The sequence below is a fragment of the Phoenix dactylifera genome, unplaced genomic scaffold, assembly GCF_009389715.1.
Source record: "Phoenix dactylifera cultivar Barhee BC4 unplaced genomic scaffold, palm_55x_up_171113_PBpolish2nd_filt_p 000046F, whole genome shotgun sequence".
Lineage (NCBI taxonomy): Eukaryota > Viridiplantae > Streptophyta > Magnoliopsida > Arecales > Arecaceae > Phoenix > Phoenix dactylifera.
This window is the reverse complement of record NW_024067669.1, coordinates 163,173-177,421: the sequence shown is the minus strand read 5'-3', so window position 1 is coordinate 177,421 and position 14,249 is coordinate 163,173. Positions and strand designations below refer to the sequence as shown.

At 46.5% G+C, this 14,249-nt stretch overlaps 1 protein-coding gene across 1 annotated transcript; it reads left to right on the top strand.

The window, feature by feature from the left end:
• The first annotated feature begins 7,457 nt into the window (after positions 1-7,457).
• Positions 7,458-9,580, top strand: LOC103698661 (uncharacterized acetyltransferase At3g50280-like). The gene has a single exon (XM_008780701.4). It carries the CDS (start codon positions 7,861-7,863, stop codon positions 9,295-9,297), a length of 1,437 nt encoding a protein of 478 aa, XP_008778923.1. The 5' UTR covers positions 7,458-7,860; the 3' UTR covers positions 9,298-9,580.
• The last annotated feature ends 4,669 nt before the right edge of the window (positions 9,581-14,249 follow it).

Sequence of the window (14,249 nt, the reverse complement as noted above, 5' to 3'; positions counted from 1 at the left end):
AGAATAGGAGTATCATCAAGCTCAAGGATGGCTCAGTGAAAGGATCAGTAGGAATGAAAGGGGGCCCTTGTAAGCAACCAAATCCTCAATATTAAAAGTGGAGCTAATACCAAAATCAGAGGGAAGATCAAGAACGTAAGCATTAGTACCCACTCGTTGCAATACCGAAAGGGCCCAGCACTACGAGCCTGCAGTTTCTTGACGGTTCCAGATGGAAACCGCTCAGGCCGAATACGTATCATACATAATCCCCAGTTTGAAATTGTTTATCTCGCTTATGAGAATCAGCTGTAGCTTATATTGAGCATTACTCATATGAATGCGCTTGCTAATTTCCTGATGCAGATTATGAATGTGTTGTGCAAATGCATGTGCAGACTCAGAAATGCGAATATGGGGGACATAGGTAGGAGATCTACAGGTTTGCGAGCTTTATAACCATGGACCACTCAATGGACTCATCCCGATAGATCTATTGACCGACGAATTATATGCAAATTGGGCGACAGGCAGAATAGAATCCCAGTTACGATTGTGTCCCCACTAGACTTCGCAAAGGTTACCTAGACTTCGGTTGACGACTTCGGTTTGGCCATCGGTTTGAGGATGATAAGCAGTAGAAAATTTAAGTTTGGTGCCAACCAGATGCCACAAGGTTTTCCAAAAATAGCTCATGAAGGACATCCCTATCGGATACAATGGTTTTTGGTAAACCGTATAACTTAACAATCTCATCAAAAAAATCTTGGCTACTCGAGAGGCATCAGAAGTTTTGGAACAAGGAAGGAAGTGGGCCATTTTAGAAAAACGATCCACAACCACAAAAATGGAATCATGTTTCCGAAAGTGCGAGGAAGGCCGAGCACGAAGTCGATACTAAGGTCAAGCCAAGGGCGATCTGGGACAGGTAACGGAGTGTAGAGGCCAGTATTTTGTTTTTTGTGCTTAGCTAGTTGACACGTGCGACACTGTCCCACAATTTTAGCAACATCCCGTTTCAAACTTGGCCAAAAAAATTGACGTTCAACTTCTATGGTCTTATCACGGCCAAAATGTCCAGCAAGACCACCGGCATGCTTCCCATATCAAGAAATCGCACGGAAGTGCGCGGAGCAGAGCTTGGAAGCTTTGAACAAGTACCCGTCTTGAAGATAAACACCATCAATCAAAGGTCCTTGTCCATCAGCAAGGGCATTATAGAGTTGGCCAAAATCTGGGCAAGACAAGTAATCGAGCTTAAGTCTGTCAAAACGGTGATGGAAACAGACATGGCGGACAACAGAGTTACTCGACGACTTAGCATCAGCAGCTTTGTTCGCTGCACCTGACATATGCTTGAGGACAAAAGTGTAATCCTGGAGGAACTGAACCCACTTGGCATGTCGATGATTAAGTTTTTTCTGGGAATTAAGAAAACGAAGTGCTTCATGGTCAGAATAGAGAACAAATTCATTAGGAAGGAGATAATGTCGCCAATACCGTAGGGCCTGGACTATGGCATAAAATTCTTTGTCATAGGTGGAATATCTTGTCTAGCCTCATTCAGCTTTTCACTAAAATAGGCTATAGGATGACGTTCTTGACTAAGCACACCACCTATTCCTAAGCCAGATGCATCACATTCCACCTCAAAAACTTTGCTAAAATCAGGGAGTCGCATAACTGGCGCTTCCGTCATTCTTTTCTTAATGTCATTAAATGCTTTAGCGCTGCGCGTGTCCACTGAAAATCACCTCGTTTAAGGCAATCTGTGATAGGTGACATAAGTGTACTGAAGCCCTTTATGAAACGACGGTAAAATGTGGCCAGGCCGTGAAAACTACGGATGTCAGTAATATTCTTAGGTTCAGGCCATTCAACAATTGCGTGATTTTCGCAGGGTCAGCAGATAAACCCTTAGAGGAGACTATATACCCTAAGAAGTTTACGTGAGTAGTGAAAAATGAACACTTCTTAAGGTTAGCATAGAGGCTCTCGTTGCGTAAAGTCGTACAAACTTGCCTTAAATGGCCTAAATGTTGCTCCTTAGTTGGCTATAAATAAGGATATCGTCAAAGTACACGACTAAAAATTTGCCCATGAAAGGTCGTAGTACTTGAGTCATCACTCGCATAAATGTACTAGGAGCGTTTGAGAGGCCAAAGGCATTACCAGCCATTTATAGAGGCCATCTTTTGTCTTAAGGCTGTCTTCCATTCATCTCCTGGACGAATCCGGATTTGATGGTAGCCACTTTTTAAGTCAATCTTGGAGAAAATCGTGGCACCTGCCATCATATCCAACATATCGTCGAGCCGGGGAATAGGAAAACGGTATTTGACCGTGATTCTATTAATAGCCCGACTGTCTACACACATTCCAAGTCCCATCTTTTTTGGAGTAAGAAGGGCAGGTACGGCACAAGGACTTAGACTCTTCCGAATAAATCTTTTGTAGAGCTCGCTTAATTTGCTTTAGGAGCTCTGCATGCAGAAGGGTTCATCCGATAATGGGGCAAGTTAGGAAGGTAGCTCCCGGGACTAGATCAATGGCGTGCTGAATATCACGCAAAGGGGGAAATGATCCGGAAGGTCTTCGGAAAAACTTCTTTGAACTCCTCAGGATAGCGAGGGATTCAGCCGATAATGTGCTTTGAAGATGTGGCTGAAGTTCTTTAACTAGCAGGGCAAACACCGGAGAGTCATTAAATACGTTCCTCTCAAATTCCGTGGGGTAAGGATATGCAGTTCCTTCCCTTTGATACTCTTGTTGTACTCTTATTAGCGTTTTGGGCCGTAAAGGATTAAGCTTAATCTTTTTACCCTGGAATACAAAAGAGCAAGAGTTAGTTCGACCGTAGATGGTGACATCGATCGAACAACCAAGGCTACCTAATATCAGATGACCTACGTCCATTGGGAGTACGTCACACCAGACAGTGTCTTTAAGAAGGATTTGAATAGGTACAAGACACCGTTCCTTAATGTGAATGGACGACGTGTCGATCCAGGAGACCTTATAAGGTTGAGGTTGGGACACAGGAGTCAGACCCAAGCGGGACAATGCTGGAAGATATCGCATTAATGCAGCTCCCGCTATCAATGATAACTTTACAATCTTTTTCTCCGCATTTAATGTAAGTGTGGAAAATTGAGGTTCGTCTCCAGTCATCAGTCTCCTTAGGCTGGGTAATTGCACACCTTACTACATTCATAGTGGATTGGTCAGGTTCGTGGGCAATTATCTGGGGAGTAGGTCGGATACAACCTAAAGTGTGTGATTCTTCCTCAGGTCGTCTTCGACATCTTGAATATCATCTAAATTAGGCTCATAAATTTGTTCCTCCAAATTATCTATGTCATCCTCTGTTCTGTGTATCAATAACAAGGGTCGATTTGCACATTGGGAGGCAACATGACCAAACCCTTGGCATTTAAAACTGAATTCTTGAGCTTGTTTTTGGAGGTTCACCTAAAATTCCTTTGCCTTTAATATCTCGGTTTTGGATAGGTGGAGAAGAAAAGGGTTAGGTGGGACAGAACCGACTGGGGCTGGGTCCAGATGGTTGGGCACTAGTGGGAACCCGCCTGGTGTCAGGGCGCCTAGCAAACATAGATTTAGAATTGTCATAGTTTTGCACAAATGTATAGGCTTGGTCTAAGGTGGCCACTTCACGAAGGATAAGTTCTTTCCTAAGCTCATCATTTAGGCCTCGTCGAAACCGGCTCAAGATCATACGTTCATCTTCAGCTACATTACTTCGCATCATAAATTCGTCAAATTGGCGATGTAATCAGTAGCTGTGCGGCTACCTTGTCTTAAATTGTTCCATCGATCTAGGAGGTCAGCTTGATAACTTAATGGAAGGTATTTTTCTTTTAATTTTTCTTTCATTTCTACCCAATCGTAATAGCAGGTTGATGTCTCCTGCTAACAGTTGTTCAGTGTTTTGCCAAAACAACTTAGCTCGACCAAGGAGTTTCATTCTAGCGAATCGGACTTTTTTTCCTCGACAGATTGTACCACTCAAAGAAGTGATCCATTTCGTGTAACCAATCGGAGAAGACTTCGGATCAAGACGACCATCAAAGTGGGGGCTTCAACCCTAATGCCTCGCATTACATCTTCATCAGGGTCACGAGGTTCTCTAGGTTCTACGTATGTCGGTAACCTCTATCAATATTAGGAAAGGGACCAGGTCCTCTAGGGCGAGGGTAGGCATATGGTGACCTGGAACAGACCTATTATCAAAGTTGTCTGCCGAACAGAGTCTTGTTGTTCTAGGATTGTTCTAGGGTGTCATCCCTTCAAGACCTGGTAAATGGGAGTACTAGCTTTTTATTCAATAACCCTTTGAAGTGAAGCCTCATTGAATCAGTCGGGTATTAACCTGGGTGGACATTGTGGTTAGGTCATGAATTTGGGCATTGTTGTTTTGGACTTGAGCGTTAGTGTCTGGATAGCTTTTAATAGAGCTTCAATTTTGGAATCCATGCTAATTGGAACTCAGGATGAGATGCGACACGACCACTACGTAGATGCATAAAATGAATGAAAAATGTATGATCCTACCAACTATAAAGGTTCCTAAGTAGACCTAATGCATGAAATGAATTCAAAATTGCAAAGTATATGCTCAATGTAAACTAAAACTACTCCCTAGCAAATAGTTATTGCAAACTGAAAATTAATATAAGACGCAGGCCAACAAGTAGCTGCAATCAAGTAGTACCAAGTTCGCGGACTATGCAAGGTGTCACGGAGCCACGTAGGTCTCCCCGATTTGATCTAGCTCCACAGTTAATATTAAAGAAATGTGACTACTAGGGTTCCTGTTTGTCTTGTGGATGTGTGTGGTTGCGTGTGTTTTGAATTTGTGGAACTCATCACCAAGCACAAAAATGCGATAATTAATGCTAATTTAAATGAACAAATTTAACTTGCAGGGGAGGGAAAAACAGAGCTGACCCAATTTGGAGAGAGGCCTCTGCTCGCAGAAGATGTTCAGGCTGAAATAGTGCTGGGAAGATGGTCACTGCGTCGCAGGGTCGTCACTACGACAACTTCCGTGGAGGTGGTCGGAGCAACTGATGGCGGCTGCGGTTGGGGCGGTCTGTGGTGGTGGCTGTCAGAGTTGACAGTGGTGGTGCAGCAGCCATCGGTGGCGATGGCAACGTGGCGGCGAGGACAATGCGGCAATGACTAGCAATGGCGAGCGGCGGCACGGAAGAGCGGGGGCGGCGTGCGGCGCAGTGGTGCAAGCAGCAAAGATGGCAGCGGCAGTGGGAAAAGGGCGGGGGCACAGATAGCAGTGGACGACAGAGTAGGTGGCGGAGGTGGTGGGCGTGGGAAGTGGTGGCGGGTACGGAAGGGCCGGCGAGTGTCTTGCGGTGCGTAGCGCAGCTGCGGGAAGGAGAGAAACGGCGGCGCGGTGGTGCGAAGAAGAATTGGGCGGCGGCGCAGTGACGGTGGCGAAAGTGGTGACGGTTGAGAAGAGGTGGCGTGAGGTGGCGGAAAGCGGTGGTCCGACAAAACCAAGGAAGAAAGTCGAGAAATAAGAAAGGAAAGAAGAAAACTCCCGCACGTGCGTGACTTACGTCACGTGCGGTAATTTCTTTTTTTTTTTTTTTGATAACCCAAATGGACTCGGGTTATCGAGTTACAGACCCAACCCATTAAGACAGTCCGATCGCAATATTGAATTTGAATTTTGAATTTGAATTTTTTTTGAATTGGTTCGGGCTAATGGGTGAGGCTAACGAGTCTAGACCTACCCGCACTGTAGATCATCTTCCACCTCTCGCCGTTCGACGCTCCGACAGATCATGCCTGATTTCGCGGCGGTGGTTACGAGAAGGCATTGCACCGGCGGAGGAGAGTGCTGGGGCGGCGTCTCGTGAGGAGCGGCGTCCTTCTCCTGGTTCCAGCCAGCGAATGGTGGCAGTAGGGTGCGGCCGAAGCTTTTGGGATGACGCGGTGGTTTCCAATGGCGAATTCGGCGGCGCTGCGAGGTGAAGGTGGTGGTTGGTGCATGCGTAGTGGCGGCTGGAGGGGAAAACACGAGGAGGCCGGCTTATTTGCCTCCCGGGCCACTATGGGGTAGCCGGCAATGGAGTTTTCCCTTTCTGTGCGGGAACCGAGAGGGAGGGGATAGGGAAAGGAGACGGAGGCGGTGGTGGTGGGGGACGAAGGCGACGACGGCGTATGGTGAGGAGGACCGGTGGAGTGGTGACGGGTGGGAAGCGACCGACAGGAGGGTTTTGCCCCTTTTGTCTTCACGGGAGATGAGATGAGGGAGAGGGAAGAGAACAAAGAAGAAAGGGAACCGCCCCTTCTTCTTCGGAATGCGTGTTGTGCAGTGACCCTCCGTACGATCGGGCGTCTGCGGTGCAACTACTCCAGCAAAATACAGATGAGGAAAAGGCTGAAAAGGAATCGGTGGGGGTCCGTCCATAAACAGGATCCTTTGACTTCAGCAACAGAGGCAAAGTCGGGCCTGCTCTGATACCAAAGCTGATGCAGGACGGAGGTAAGGGATGGAGAGGCAGAGGGAAAGAGGAGAAAAAGAGGGGAAGAAGAAGAGAAGAGGAGAGGGGGAGGAAGAGGAAGAAGGCTAATTTTCATGCATCATTTCTTTAATTCTAAACAAATGCATGCCCCATATATATATAGGGCCACAAAATAACAAATAGGTCCCTACGAAGAAAACAATTCGAAAAAGGTCCTCAAATGACAATATGCAAATTAATCCTACCCACATAAAATAAAAAATAACATAAATCAATCCAACCACAACGAAAGTGGCTGGACTGTCCTCCTGTGACGATCGTGATCTTGTAAAATAATCAGTCCAGTACTCATGTCCGTACCAATTATTATTATTATTATTATTATTATTATTATTTGGCACAACGGTGGTTTACATATATTGGGTGTGAGAAAATAGAAGTTTACCTAAAAGGCTAGGCACGGACCCACTGTCCGATTAGACAATTCCACCGGAGGGCACTGCCGTGACAAAAAAGGAAAGATGTTACAATCTCATGAATGTAATACCAGCAGCATCCGCTCAGACCAAAATGCATATTAAGTCGGGAGGAAAGCCCCGAACCCTAAGGGCTCGTTTGGTTCGCAGAAAGCATTTTTTCTCCTAGGAATATGATTCTTGGTAAACAAATTTCTAGGAAGAGGATGCCTAGGAAAGTACTTTTGGTATGTTTGGTTGACAATGGAAAAGTGACAAATTTCCAAAGTGCTTATGTTTGGTTGGTCATCCATTTTCCTGGGAAAGTTATGTATAATTTCTATTATGCCCTTAATAAAAATTAGGTCTTTAATGCCTCTTTAATTCTTCTTTAATGCTGAAGGGTCTTTTTGAAAAAAAATAAAAATGAAGTGATTTCCGCCATGGGAAAGGCTTTCCCATGAAATGAAATGTGGAATTATATTCTCATGTAAATATAACTTTTCCGTCTTTTTCCTTTGAAAATTCCAACCAAACAAAAGACATCTCATTATTTTTCTGGTGACCACACTTTTTCTCCTCCTTTTCCCGCACGAGCCCTGAGATGATTGATGATCAGGAATATCGGCATCATCAAAATCTGGGGAAGCGTTAACAAAATTAAGAAAACGGCGGGGTGGGGGAGGTGAGATTCGAACTTACCATGACAGATAATTACGGAACTCGCGATATCGGATGACTCGAGTTTCACGTGATTTCTGACATCTTCCCCTTGTCGAATATTCAAAGCACGGAACTCAACCAGATTCCCCTTGTCGGAACACCAAAGTCGGACGGCGACTGGGGAGGAGGAGACATCCATATGCATCCCCCTTTGCCCCAGTCGCGGTCGGTGTCCATTCCATCGGGTGGAAAGAATGGATGCTCCAGCGACGACGGAGGTCCGAATCCTGTCGAGACGCATGGTCCGACCCAGCCAGAGCCGGGGGGTGATCCATCTCACCCCGTGGGATCTCAAGATGCTCTCCGTCGACTACATCCAGAAAGGCATCCTCTTCCTTAAACCACCACCTCCTCCTCCTCCTCCTCCTGCTGCTGCTGCTGATGATGATGATGCTGCTAAAACGCGATCAGATGAGCAACGAGAAGAAGACGGCGGGAAGGAGGAGGAGGACTCCTCCCCCGTCATCATCTCCGACCTGCTGTCCTCCTTCGCCCGTGCCCTCGACCACTTCTTCCCGCTGGCTGGCCGCCTCGCCACGGCGAAACACGAGGAGACCAACTCCCTCTCCATCTTCCTCGACTGCAACGATGAGGGAGCCGAGTTCATCCATGCGTCCGCGGCCACTGTGACGGCGTCCGACGTCCTCGCCCCGCTCTACGTCCATCCCGTCGTCCAGTCCTTTTTCCCTCTCAACGGCGTGCTCGGCTGCGACGGCCTCTCCACGCCGCTCCTCGCCGTCCAGGTCACCGAGCTGGCCGACGGCGGCATCTTCATCGGCTGCTCCCTCAACCATGCCGTCGCCGACGGCAGCTCCTTCTGGCACTTCTTCAACTCCTGGGCCCACCTCAGCCGCGACCGCCACCAGGTATCGATCCCCAATCCTCCCACCATCGACCGCTGGTTCCTCGATTCGTGCCCTCCTCCTATCCGTCTCCCCTTCGCCGACCGGCTGGACTCCATCCAAAGGATCTCTTTCCCTCCCGTGAGGGAGTGCGCGCTCCATTTCTCGGCGCGGTCGATCGCGAAGCTCAAGGCCAGGGCCAACACGGAGATGGGCACCGACCGGATCTCCTCCCTCCAGGCCTTGCTGGGCCACCTCTGGCGCTCCGTGGCTCGTGCTCGCCGCCTCGACCCCACGCAGGAGACCACGTACTCTGTGCTGGTCGGTTGCCGGTCGCGGCTGGGCCCATCGCTCCCCGCCACCTACCTCGGCAACGCCATCATGATCGCTCGAGCCAAGTCGACGGCAGGGGAGCTGTCGGAGCACGGCCCCGGCTGGGCGGCCTGGCTCCTGAACCGAGCCGTGGCATCCTGCGGCGAGGCCGCGACCAGAGACTGGCTGGAGTCGTGGGCGAAGGAACCATCCTTGGTCCGCATGGACCATTTCAATCACTGCGACCTGGTCACGGGGAGCTCTCCCCGGTTCGACATCTACGGCAACGACTTCGGCTGGGGGAGGCCGGCCGCGGTTCGAAGCGGGGTCGGGAACAAGGTGGACGGCAAGGCCACCATCTATCCAGGGCCCGATCCAGGGAGCATGGCCTTGGAGGTCTGCCTCTCGCCCCAGGCGCTGAGCTCTCTGCTTCAAGACCAGGAGTTCATGCAAGCAGTAGGCAACGATGGGGCATAATAAATCATCCGATTAATGATTTTTACTGTTCCATGAATTTCGAATAATAAGATGATGTCGTGTGGGCATTCTGGTAGCCGTAGGTCTGAAATGACCGATCCCCTGCCCTGCCCTGCCCTAATTTGTCTTCCCATGGTTTTGCACCGACAACAGATGTTACGTGGTGCGTCTTCTTTTTTTTTTTTGGTTATTTGGTTGTTTGTGTTGGTCATGTTATATGGGATCACATGGCCCATGAATTTTTTTTATTATAAAGAGACTAGTGGTTGTGATGTTAGATTTATTTTGAATGAAAAAAAAAAGTCATAGAGTTTAAAGGTAGAAGATGAAGAAATTAGAAATCTTGTGAGGGACAGGGAAGAGGTAATAATTCTGATAAAAAGCGTGATAAATCTCATTTCCAATCAAAAATTAGGATACATTCTGGAAAAATGTAACTTCCATGGAAGAGAAGCAAATGAAACGTTTTCATAAAAATTCTCGTAGAATCGAGAATGAAGTTTTTATTCTGTACATGCCAGATCATGAATTAGTAACTGCATCCAATCTCCGAAAAAATCCCAATTATTTCGAACTTTCTATTTTTGGAATGCTACAAGTGTAAGAAGTACGGTTGAGCGTAAGTCTCATATTCAATGCCATATTTGCAAAAAGTATGGCCACTATTAGAATGAATGTCGCCTTGGAAGATTGGAGAATGGAGATTTTCATGCTGTAGTTCCTGAAAACAATGGTGATACTTTGGAGACTTTATTACTGGCAAGTCATATAATAGAGGAAAATGAGAAAAATAAGTGGTTTTGGCTACAGGATGCAGTAATCATATGTGTGACAAAAAGGAGATGTTTGTTGAACTATATGAGTCATTTTAGATAGAAGCGAAGCTTGGAAATAATACAAAGGTACCAGTTTTAAGGAGAGACAAGATTACAATCAAATTAAAGAATAGTTCTCTTAATTATATTTCTTATATACATTTTAGCCCGAGTCTTCGTCAGAATCTTTTGAGTGTGGGATAGGTTGCAGAAAAAGGCTATGGCATGCATATCAATGATGATAAAAAAAAGACTAATAGCATAGGTAAACATGACTCAGATTAGAAAATTAGGAAAGTGAATAAAGTGAATATTACTGTTCTATTAGGGTCGATCATTTGGGTGGGTGTGAGCTGGGTTTGGCTCAACGCAAAGGGGGGAGAGAGAGAGAGAGGCAAAAGAGAGAGCGACAGAGGGAATGGGGGACTGCGGTCCATCTATGAGGAAAAAAGAATGAGGCGAGCAGAGGGCTCGGCCTATCGCTGAGAAAGAGAGAAGAGAGGAGAGAGGGTCTTCTTTTTTTTCTTTTTTCTTTTTTTTTAAGGTAAAAATGGCAATTTATATAGCTTTAATGTAAGTACATCATGCTAAGTCCGAAGAAAATAAAAAGTATAATGGGGGCGGGAGCTCTACTGTAGACGTCCATAGAAGCTTCCCAGAATGTCGTGCAACATAGGAGGCGACTCAGTCTGCTGCCCTGTTCGCCTCCCGAAAAACATGTACTGTCTGATACTCCTCTAACTCCATAACCAACCTGCGAGTCTCACAAATAAGTGGATGATCATCTCCATACCTATCCACACCCCGTATCCAGTCGACTACTACGGAGGAATCCCCCTCGATGTATACCCGCTCAGCGTCGAGCACCCGTCTCGCATATGATATACCCTTCCAGGCCGTCCGAAGCTCTGCCCCGATCACCGCGAGTTCAGGCGTGCGACGACCCTCTGCTTCAACAAGTCTACCATAGTGGTCTCTGATCACTAATCTGACACCTCCGGATCTCCCGTCCACCCCCACGCTGTCATCGAAGTTCACCTTGAGATGACCAGAGGGTGGGGGTACCCAAGAAACAAGAACAAATCTGGGCGTTGTAACAGCGGAGTGAGTACCCTAGATATCTCCGGCCATCCCAAGAGAGAACATAGCGGCACATCAAATGACCTCCCCGGCCTGAAGCACTGCTCTATCCACCACCGACCTCAGGGAGGATCTCCGGCCCTCAAACAAGCCCGCATTCTTGTCCAACCAAATGTGGTAGGCCAAGTATGCTTTAAGGACCCCTGCCCCAACCGAGCTAGAACTCCGCATGGAAACTCTGAATAAATGTAGCAGATCCTGTACCGACTTCACCGACTGGGGGAGAGGAGCTGGGGACCTCCTCCATATCTCCCTGGCCCGGGGGCACTGTAGAAAAACGTGTCCAATGGTCTCCTCAGAAGCCGTGCACACCTCGCAGCACTGAGGGATCCGCATACCCCATCGAACCAGCATGCTCCTGGTAGGTAGGCAGCCCCAGGCCACCTTCCAAATGAACAGCGCCACACGTGGGTGAATCTGCATCCTCCAAATCTATCCTCACTCAATCTGCCGAGACGACTCCCCACAAAACAAAGCCTATAGATCTCTAGCCCGTACCTGTGACCGCCCTGACGATGCCCATACTAACCTGTCAAGATCATCTTAGCCAGCTGCTCCCTAAACACCTTCTGAATCAGCCCCTCCCTCCACCGGCCCTCAGCTGGCCATTTCGGTAAAGCAAGGGATGACCATTTTATCCTCTATTAGGCAGCAAGAAGCAAGGAGGGGCTTCATCCCTCTTCAAAACAGAAAAATTAGAAGAAAAAAAAGTTAGGTTTAGGGCTTACCTGAGTCAAGGAGGAAGAAGAGAAGGCGACGGCAACAATGAGCACAAAGAGAGAGACAGAAAAGAAGAAGAATAAGAAGAAGAAGAGAAGAAGAAGAAGAGGCCAAACATGGAGATGAGAGAGAGCATGGAAGAGAAAAAGCGTACGTGGGGGTGAGAGAGAGCAACGCTTAGAAGAGCAAAAGAGAAGAGTGACAGAAAGGGAGAGGGGATCGGGGAAATGATATTGCATAGAACGGGGGATTTATCCCCTGTTCCGATATCGGATAAACATGGGCATCGCTTAACATGCGGGCCTTGGCTCGGTTGGGCCGACTAAGCCATAGCTAGGCCAGGCCGGGGTATTACATCCTCCCGTAATTAAATTCTGCCCTCTTTGCGCACCTAAATTTGTGAAATGCTGAGGGTATCTTTGCTTCGTCTCGTCATCCAGCTTCTAAGTAGCTTCTCTTTTAGTGTGATTACTCTATTGAAACTTAATATAAGGAATAGTGCGATGTCTCAGAATTTGTTCTTTTCTATCCACAATTTGAATCGAATACTTTTCATATGTTAAATCCTCATGTAGCTGTAGTAGCTCGAACTCCACCACATAACTAGGATCAGACACATATTTCCTTAAATTTGATACATGGAATATGTTTTGCACGCCAAAATGGGTAGGTGGTAATCCCAATTTGTATGCTGCTTTCCTTACTTTATCAAAAATTTTGAAAGGCCCAACATATCTTGGACTGACTTTGCTACAGATACCAAACTGCATCAGATCTTTGGTGGGAGATACTTTTGAAAAAACATGGTCTCCTATCTTCTGTAATATGCATAACTCTTTTTTGTATCTTAAGTTGTTCGCAACCCTTCTTGCATTAGTTGGACTTTTCTACCATTGCCGCACTAATTCAAAGCCTAATAGTCATCTTTTACCAACATCATTCCGACAAATAGGGGATCTACACTTCCTGCCATATCATGCCTCGAAAGGAGCTATCTGAATACTAGCTTGGTAACTGTTGTTATATGCAAACTCCACCAGAGGCAAGTGGTTATCCCAGGCACCTCTTAGATCCAAGACATAAGTTCTCAATATATCCTCTAAAATTTTAATAACCCTTTCACATTGTCCAGCAATATGTGGATAAAAGATTGTGCTAAAGTCCAAGTTGATGCCCCTAACTTTTGTAGGCTTCTCCTGAACTAAGACAGAAAATTTAGTTTCTGTCTGACACAATAGAGACTGGAATTTCATGCAACCTCACAACCTGTTCAACATACAAATTTTCCGGCTTCTCCAATGACATTTCAGCTCCAAAAGGCAAGAAGTCAGCTGATTTTGTTAGTCAGTCAATAATCACCCATACGGTATTATTAACTTTAGGGATTTGGGGTAGACTCGTCATAAAATCCATAGTTATATATCCCCATTTCCACTGAGGGATAGAAAGGGACTGCAAAAATTCTGCAAATCTGTAATGTTCAGCCTTTACTTGCTAACATGCTAAACACTGAGCTACATACTGAGCAATGTCTTTCATGCCACTCCATCATAAGCCCTCTTTTAGATCTCGATATATGTTGGTGCCTGAATGATGCATGGTGCAAGCAGAGCTATGGGCTTCTTCCAAAATCTTTCTTTCATTCCAATTGCTTAAAAACACAAGATCTGTTACCAAACCTCTAGGACCCGTCCTCATGAATTCGAAACTTCGCTTGCGCTCCAAATTCTACCACCATCTTAACAAGTTCTGGATTTTCTCTCTGAGATATCTCGACTCTCTCGATTAAGATAGGTCGCACAATGAGAATAGCAAGTTGGGCGTTGGCATCATGCAGGCGCACTTCAATGCCCAACTTCTTTTATCAACGAGATCCCAGAGCTGTAGGTACCCTCAATGACATCCTCAGCCTGACCCAATTGTTTATTCTATTAGAACCTAATTTCCTCTGATCAGGTCAGATCAAATAATACGGATTCACGAAGTAGTTTGTAATGTATAATAATACTAACACCCGGTCCCAATTTCCATTTTTTATCTAAATAATTGGCAGCTGTGGACTTCAATTTTCATCAGGCCATTGAAAATTTGAATGAAATCAGCGTGCCTCCAGGGAGTAGTACACGAAATCCCTCGAACCTTAGGATTCCATCTCTTAGCAGGATCCCAAAGTACCAAACCAAACAAGCGGGTGGTTGACCTCAAACCTCAAACCTCAAACCGCATCATGACGCTTTAGAGAGGTATCGGCCCCATTTGAATATCCCAAAAAAATTA